Below are 8,803 nucleotides of genomic sequence, written 5' to 3'. Positions count from 1 at the left end.
GGATGGCCTTGTGCGTGTGCCGGTCAAAAGGCGCGAGTTCCTGTCCCGGCGGCATGGCGTGGACGCAATCATTGTTCTTGGATACGCGCTAATGTTTTCCTCGTTTTTTTTTCTCTGTTGAGAGCAATCAAGCGAATTTTCGTAGCGGAGGCAGGATCGTCCTGCGTTCCTGCGAGCAATGACGGCAGCTATGGGGTAAGCTAGTAGATGCTGTCTACAGGTCTAGTAATCTAGCATGTCCTTCATGGATTCATGCACGCACAGACAAGAGAAAGAGAGCATCTCCATTGTCTGCTCATTTACCCTCTGCTCGTCCGGTAAAATCCAGTATTATTAGGATGTCATCCACAAAATTGGACACAACTTTCATCAATCAAAACAAAACCACACCGCCCAAGAACAGAACGCAGCAGGAGCCAATTCTTCATCGGCGGTCTGCGACAACAACAGGTCATCTATTTACGAGTCACCTGGAAAATAAATGACCGAGGGGCAACAGAGGTTGCAGAGGGGGGGCGGTATAAATGCGCTGGCGTAGACGTAGTATATCGTTTTTAATTTTTAAGCGCTCTGCAGGGGGTACGGTGCGCCCCTGCGCCGTCCACAGAAGCTGCAGAACGCCCTAACGAACGCATTCAAGCACGAGCAGGACTGCAGGAGGAGGGCGCTGCCTCAGCCTGCGAGATTCCACCCAAGCAGACGACGATGATACAGCACTCACCCAAACTGATAATGTTCATGCCATACTGCCGGGGTTACGTCGCTCGCTGCTTGAAACCTCGAGCCTGCCGATATGATCTCTGCGCCTGCAACTCTTATTAAAGACTGGACTGGGCGGTGGTGTGTGGATATGTTGCCTATTGAGGATCGATGGAGAGATATACTACTGGTCAGGGAATTGATTTGAGGATCTTCAGACGGTACTTGGAGCTGTTTAGAGCGTCCATTCATCTGTTCATCAACTAAGCAGAAGAAAGTAACCTAGGCTCTGGCCTCTGGCTGCCATTAACTAGCTTGCCACACCGGCTGCAGTGCTGCATGCACAGGCTGCAGGCCGCGGCCAGTTTGGGTTGTTAGGCTATCTCCACCGGTGTGCTGTAAAAGGCCCGGTTCTCTAAATTGGAGGATTCTGTAGCTTCCGTAAAGCTCCAGCGGTACCCGCTAAAAGGATCGCTAAAATGGAGGACTCCCACTGCGTCCCGCACAGACGAAGGGGCGACCGGCGTCCTCCATGCTGTCGCCCCTTCCGCGCGCGCACGGGAGGAAACGGCCGGCCAGGGGAGGCGGCTCGCGCGGGAGGAGGGGCGGCGGGCCGCGGTCGGCGGGGCGCGGAGGAGGGGGCCGGCGCGGGCGGAGGGGCGGCGCGGGCCGGCGGGGCAGGGGCGGCGCGCGCGGGAGGGCGCGGTGGGGCGCGCGAGGCGCAGGAGCGGCGGCAGCGGGGCGCGGAGGGGCGGCGACGGGCGCGGAGGAGCGGCGGCGCGGGGCGCGGAGGGGCGGCGACGGGCGCGGAGGAGCGGCGCGGGGCGCGGAGGAGCGGCGGCGGGTGAGGAGGAGCGGCAGCGGCGGGCGCGGAGGGGCGGCAGCGGGGCGCGGAGGAGCGGCGGGCGGGCGCAGAGGAGCGGCGGAGGAGGGGCGGAGGAGGGGCGCGGGCGGAGGAGGAGGGGCGGCGGAGGGGCGGAGGAGGGGCGGGCGGCGGAGGAGGGGGCGGGCGGTGGAGGAGGGGCCGAGGAGGGGCGGGGGAGGGGCGGGACGGCGCGGGGCGGCGCGGGAGGGGCAGCGCGGGGCGGCGGGGCGGAGGGGCGGCGTGGGAGGGCCGGCGCTGCGGGCGGAGGAGGAGGGGCGCTGCGGGCGGAGGAGGACGGGCGCTGCGGGGCGGCGCGCGGGCTTGGCGCTCGGGGGAAACGGTTAGGAAGAAATGATAAAAAAAATAAGATTGTGGGGTATAGAGGATGGAAATAGAGGATGTTGTTGGAGTTAAATTTGGTATAGAGAATGAAGTTGATATAGAGGATGGAAATAGAGGATGTGATTTGGAGGATATCGCTGGAGATAGCGTTATGGGACGCCATTTCCCGGCTTGTTTACTTGCTGCTCGTCCCAGGAAAGGCAGCCTCACCTTTTCGCCTATGGCCAGCCTTTTTGTATACGTTGCATGCCCCCCATTCCGAGAGCGTACCTTCTCGGCTTCTCCCTCCCTACAGGGCTACAGGGAGAAGCAGAAGCCAACCCGGCCCTGCAGTACGTCGCGTGCCGTGCATGCAATGCAGGAACAACAACAGCTACGGCACAAGCAGATGCAGCGACGCACATACTACACGACCAGAGGGCATTGATCGACAGCAGTTCGTACTCTACACCTTGTCAGGTCAACAAATATAGACATGCCATGGACGGGAGCAGAGAGTACAGTGTATGTGAGGTCCTATCATCGATCAGTATCTTCACCTAACCACTATACTAATCAGTTGACTCCTGGGCACGCTAATCCTTCCAAGCGCTAGCGGCGATCGAGCCCCTGAAGCCGATGGCGCGGGGGCGAGTAAATAAATTAGCAGCGGCGCGCGCGCCGGCGAGGCGGCAGGGGGGCATGCCATCGTGTCGCGGCACTCGGCAGCCGCAGCGTAACGTAACAGAGATTCCCGGCACAAACGCAAAGTCCTAGGCGGATTAATTAGGAGCGCAGGGGGGATGCGCGCGTCCATCCAAGGCAGCGCTCACGTGGGAGGCCCGTAATCGCGGCGCCCCTGCCGGCCGGCCGGCCGGCGGCGACAAGCTGATCGGAGCCATGTATTTTTCTTCCTCTTGTGGCGTCAGTCAAAGGGGGAGGCTAGTCGGCGCTATGCCGCGCCGGCCAGCTTTCGCCAGAGAGGAATGCATGCATGGCCTGGCGACTGGCGCCCTCGCTCGTCGATCAGATCAGAGGTTCAGAAGGTCAGCACTGCCCAGCCCGCTCGTCCTCACGAGTTGAGCTCGATCGGTGGCGAAGAGAACAGGGGGAAGTGGCCAGGGAGACCGACCCGGGGCTTGTGACCATGCAGGTCGGGCCGAGCGCACGGCGCCGCCGCGCATTGATCGCCCTTGTAAGCTTGCTCGTCCCCATGTATTTAAGGCCCCTTGGCGCGGCCTGTTTGACGTGCCCCCGCGACCTGCATGCTTGCGCGCAGTGGTGGTACGTTTCTCGGATCTCGGATCACGATCGAGCGATCGACGATACCATGTGGTTACGCAGCACTCCTGTTGCATGCGAGCGTTTGAGAAGGCGCCGCTATTCAATACGCTAGGAATTATCCTCTTGTCTCCAAGTTCAGCCCAATGGAAACTGCAGAGCCTGCGTTTCTGCAGATCTTATCATTTCAACTGCTCGATCGAGATTAATCTGAATTTGCAGCAGGTACCAAGCACTTCCGGTTCCGGGCTACGCCGACCCATTAGGCGTCAATTTAGCCGTTCATTCATCCGGATGCGACAACGAGTAGTATCGCGAGCAGAAAAATGAAAATCCGTAAAGTTCAAGCGTCACGTCAAAAAGGAAAAAGGAAAAGGGGACAAGAAGGGGGGAGCGTAACGTGGAGCTTCGCGTACGATGGACCCAACCCGAAAATGAGCAGGCAACGTAGGTAGCCATGAGTGAGCTTTACGACCAGCGCGGCGGGTGCGTGCGGTCGCAAGGCAACGAGGCGGCTGGCAACAAGGGGAAGCGGGCGCGGCCAGGCGCCAGCGGCACGCCGGAGCGACTGCTGATTGATTGGAACTCGACGTGAGCCGACGGCCGGCGCGCGTGGTGCCTCGCGCAGTTTGGCGCCGGGGATCAGCGATCCGAACCGTATGATCATGTCAAGCTGGTCGCGACGATGTTTATCAGGGAGACGAACTGTTCCTGCGATCGGTCTCGCCGCAACTTGCCGCAGCGGGTGGGTTCTGGTTCGTGGCGGAGGCGATATGATTCGAAACGACAGGCCGCAGCGACAAGGAGCAGCGGCTAACCGCTCTACTGTTGGCGGCGGTTTAGGTGGGATGGGAGGAGAGTGAACGGGGGAACGCGTCGTCGTCGTTGGGCCGTAGCTCTTGAACTCGAGCCCCTTGGCTCACGCCCCGACGAGGGTACCGTCTGTCCTGGCTCGTGGGCTTCGATCCGTTCCAAGGGGTGCGCGCACGGGGTTCGGTGGCGCTCAGCTTGCTTGGGAGCGCATGCTTGGCCTCACGCGGCGGGAGGGCGTTGCTTCCACGGCATCCGGCGACGGCGGATCGGAGTAGAGAGAGGCTGGCTGCCGTGTGGAGTCGAGGAAATGAGCTGGAGGAGGACTGGGAATCTGAGATCGGTTGTGCTTCTGCCCCAGAGCTCGCGACCCACGCGGCCACACTCGCGGACCAGAAGCGACCGGGTCCAGCCGCCGTTTCTCAAGGGAGGAAGAAGCGCTGCAGCTGTGATGGGCCATGTCATATTATTGTGGCTCAGACGGGCCATGTTGCCTCACCACATGGGACCGCCGCGTCAAAGGGGATGACGAGTCGTGCGATTTCAGGCCCATATTGAACATACTGTTCACCGGAACTCTTTCGGGCCTGCGTGGTGGTGGGTTTGGTTGCAGACAAGGGCCCATAGAAGAACTGTGACTATGAGCGCTCGTTCGTTTGGGCTAGTCAAGTCATTAGGCCATAACCGAGCTCGGAGCCTTTTAAGCCCATTTGTCGGCCCATCTGCTTCGGCCGGCCATGACGCAGCAGGTCCGGTCCAACGGGCTTGCACGAACCATCATCCTACTACAATGGTGCAGGCGGTTCGCGCACTTCGCCTTCACCTGTTCTCCCACGCTATGCCCATCTTAGTTCTGCACTTTTGCCAACCCAACTGCCGTCATGGCGGTGGCCACTTGGGCTAGTGCCGAGATTCCTCTCCAGCGGCCGTCCAATCCATTCCGTTCCGGCGAACATGCCAGCGAGAGGAAGGCACCCGTTCCCTGCGGAATTCAGAGAATCAGCATTCAATCCATGGCAGTGCCCCCAAGCAACCAAACCAATAATCTCCTCTACAGTCTACAGTCTTGAGCTGACTTTGCTGGAATACTCCAACAATTTCTCGATTCCGACTCCTCCCTTTCGAAGCAAAAGCTGCGGGCCGCGACGTCTCTCATCTGGTAGCCGTAGCCGTCACCCGTCAGCTGCGTCCACTTGCGACAGGCTGACCTCCCTCGCCAAGATTCCCAACTATCTCGCGGCTTAGTAGCTCCTCGCTTCAATTATTGGTTCCCCCGATTCAGAAGGTGAAAACGCCACCGGTGATTTTGTTTGGGCAAAGACAAGCAGTCAATTTCTGGGATGGAGCTGCTAGCTCCTTACTGGCCAGACAAGTTTTACTTGAGAGGCTGTAATCGCTTACGGTCTGATTTGTCTGAAGCAGCCCTGCAAGAATCAAGATCGTTTTCAGAAGTCATCGATTCGCCACCGCTGCTTGCTTGACCTCCAGTAAAACAGAGGTTAACGGGCAACCTCTACTTGGTCAGAGTTTGTACTTGAACAGTACTATACCAACTATGAAGTTTCATGTAGGAATTGAATATATCAGCGCTGCAATAGAACCTGGAGTATTTACAAGCAACCGATAACACTTATCAGATGCATTTCTTGTTATTCCTTCCAAAAACAGACAAAGGAAAAAAGAACATAAAAAATATGGATTTGCACTAGGGCTCAACTCCTAATTGAGCTCCCTCTTATGCACCGCAGCTCGCTCGCTCGCTCGCTCTCTAGTGTAGGCTATAGCAGAATAGCAGTGGCCATGAACCACAGATATCTTTTTGGAGGGAAACTCTCCTGCACTAATATTTGCACTCAGACCCCTCTAAGATCTCTCAAATCACGTAATCCGACCACCCCTGCCTCATGGTGACCCCGGGCTGCTCCTCCGGCCGCCGCTGCGGCGCCGCCTTCTTCCCGATCGCCTTCGCGGGGTTCCCGACGGCCGTGGTTCCCTCCGGCACGTCGCGGAGCACGACCGCGCCCGCTCCGATCTTGGCCCCGGCTCCAATGTGCACATTGCCGAGCACGCTGGCGCCGGCGCCGATCAGCACCCCGTCCCCGACCTTGGGGTGCCGGTCGCCGGACTCCTTCCCGGTGCCGCCGAGGGTGACTCCGTGCAGGATGGACACGTCGTTGCCGACGATGGCGGTCTCGCCGATGACGACGCCCGTGGCGTGGTCGAACAGGATGCCGCAGCCAATGCGCGCGCCGGGGTGGATGTCCACGCCGAACACCTCGGAGGCGCGGCTCTGGAGGAGGAGCGCCGCGGCGGCGCGGCCGTCGGCCCAGAGCGCGTGCGCGGCGCGGTGCGCCTGCAGGGCGAGGAAGCCCTTGTAGTAGAGGAAGCAGTGCACCATCCGGCCGCAGGCGGGGTCGCGGTCGCGCGCGGCCAGGAGGTCGGCGCGCGCGGCGCGGCCGGCCTCCGGGTGCGCCGCCAGCGCCCCGGCGAGGAGGTCCCGGAGCGCGTCCTGCGGCAGCGCGCCGGGTACGCAGAGCTTGGCGGAGAGGTGCGCGGCGAGGGCGGCCTCCAGCGACGGGCGCGACAGGACGAGGTCGCCGTAGAACTTGCGGAGGACCGGCTCGGCGTCCGCGTCGGCCTGCGCCTCGGCGCGCAGCTCGTCCCAGACGTCGTCGCCGCTGCCGCGGACGCAGCAGCTGCCGGCGCTCGCGGGCGCCGGTGCGGCGGCGGGCATCGCACGGTCCGCGGTGGTGGCGCGGTCCGGCAAATAGCGGTAGATGGCGCTGGAGAGGCGGCCGGCGTGCGTGGGGTGCCACTTGTCGACGCAGGCAGCCATGTGTGCGGCGGGGCGCGCAGGGCAGAGGAAGCAGAAGAGGCAGAGGAGGATGTTCGTGGTGAATGGCGGTGGAGGGCGGAGGTTGTGTGTGGCCGCTTACACAAGGCGTCAAGTGTTTGCACTCCTATATATACGTGTCTGCCGGCGAGAAAGGGTGGGGGAGCCGCCGGTCGGCCGAAGCTTCAGAGAAGAAGCGCGATCAGATGGTGTCTGGAGACGGGAGCCCCCTGCTCACATTTGTTTTTGGCATCCCTCTTTCTTCCGTGGCAAGGTAAGCTAGCTGCTTGCTGACTCGCCGCGTAATTCTGCCACCGCTGCGCTGTGCACGTGGCTACATGCCGAGACCGTTGTGCAACATGCCCAACCTTAACAGCCACAGCGCCGCCAGCATGGTGTCCGGGAGAAACTGCAATGGCGACACAGCAAAACTGGAAACCGAAATCCTTCAGCTGAGTACGATAACAAGCTGGGGCTTCGAGCATATGCCGAACGAATATCTGCCGATCGAACTCGTCCGGAGCAGCAACACTGCCGCGGGGAAAAAGATCCGGACCGGAAAGCAGCCAGGAAAAAAAAAGGCAAAGCGCGAGAGCGTTAGCCGAGCGAAAAGGAGGAGGCTGTGACGTTACACGCGGCGCGGCGCGGCGCTCGTGGACCGGCGACACGCACACGCTCACGCCCCCCGGGCAAGGTGGCCCTGCTCCTGGGGCAGGCAAACCTCCGCCGCGCCGCGCACAGGGCCGAGAGGATAGGCGTGCCGCAACTCGGGTGGGCGCGCGCGGCGCACGCAACCTCGCGCCCCGTCGCGTGGCTGCGGTTCGTTCCCGGCCGGCGCGCGGCGTTTCGCGGCGGAAAGAGCTGCGGCGCCCCCGTCAGGTCAGGCCGCCGTCGGAGCATGATGCTCGATCGTCCCGGCCCCGCAAGTGTGAGGTCGCTGCTGCTGGACGTCGACCCGTCGCGCTGCGCTGTGCGCCTTTCCCCTGTTGCGTATTATCTGAGACCACTGAAATCAAATCCGGCGAGATATGGGATTCGCCTAGCCAGATGCCGGACCAGCCACACCATTTTGCCACTTCTGGTATTCTGCTACCATTGTGGTTGGTCGTATTGTTCCTCCTTGATCCTGTGGTTCTAGGATTTCAAAGTTGCCACCAAAATACATGGGATTGGTGGTAAAATTAAGACCCTTCTTTATTAATTAACGTGCCCCGCATCCTTCTTCCTCCATCTCCCGTCTCTTTACCCTGCGATTGATTAGTTGATGTTTCTGGTGATAATACGTAGTACTACACTACTACTTCTGTTCCAAATTATAATTTATTTTAATTTTTCTAGATAGATATATATTTTATTATACATCCAGAGGATGTCTGGTTCTCTAGTATTTATTTTAAAGCTCATCATATCGGATGTTTGATGCTAATTAGGAGTATTAAATATAGGCTAATGATAAAACAAATTCCATAACCCCTAGGCTTATTCGCGAGACGAATCTATTAAATCTGGTTAGTCTGTGTTTACCCTATGTGATGCTATAGTAAACATGTGCAAATCATGAGTTAATTAGTCTTAATAGATTCGTCTCGTGAATAAGCCTTAGGCTTATGCAGTCAGTTTTAAAATTAGTTTATATTTAGTCTTTCTAATTGGTATTGAAACATTGGATGTGACAGGGTTTAAAATAAGCCCTAGGGAACCAAACATCCCGTAATATGTCTACATATATAGAAAAACTGTTTATCGAAAAGGTCAACGCGAATTATAATTTAGGACTTATAATTTAGGACGGAGGAAGTACCGTGCTTTCACTCTTAAATTATCATGAAAATCCTATAATCCCTTATATTATATTTGGGACAACAGAGATACATATTTTCTGCAAATTAATCACTACTAGTAGTTACTTGAAAAAAAATCTCTACTAACTCATGGAACGAAATTGTGCTGGATTTTTTTATAAAAAAAATGGTTGGTCCAACAAAAGGAATCAT

The 8,803-nt window shown here is 58.4% G+C and overlaps 1 protein-coding gene across 1 annotated transcript; it reads right to left on the bottom strand.

Annotated features, from left to right (window-relative positions):
* Positions 1-5,583: 5,583 nt before the first annotated feature.
* Positions 5,584-6,994, bottom strand: LOC112875093 (probable serine acetyltransferase 4). Its single transcript, XM_025938800.1, has one exon. The coding sequence runs from the start codon at positions 6,810-6,812 to the stop codon at positions 5,850-5,852; it is 963 nt and encodes a 320-aa protein (XP_025794585.1). The 5' UTR covers positions 6,813-6,994; the 3' UTR covers positions 5,584-5,849.
* Between the last annotated feature and the right edge of the window lie 1,809 nt (positions 6,995-8,803).

The sequence above is a fragment of the Panicum hallii genome, chromosome 9 (assembly GCF_002211085.1).
Source record: "Panicum hallii strain FIL2 chromosome 9, PHallii_v3.1, whole genome shotgun sequence".
NCBI classification, from domain to species: domain Eukaryota; kingdom Viridiplantae; phylum Streptophyta; class Magnoliopsida; order Poales; family Poaceae; genus Panicum; species Panicum hallii.
The sequence above is the reverse complement of the archived record's forward strand: the minus strand, read 5'-3'. Positions and strand labels throughout refer to the sequence as shown.

What these genes read in the sequence shown, in the direction of transcription:
- LOC112875093 (XM_025938800.1), bottom strand. Translation starts at nt 6,812, where the DNA reads ATGGCTGCCTGCGTCGACAAGTGGCACCCCACGCACGCCGGCCGCCTC.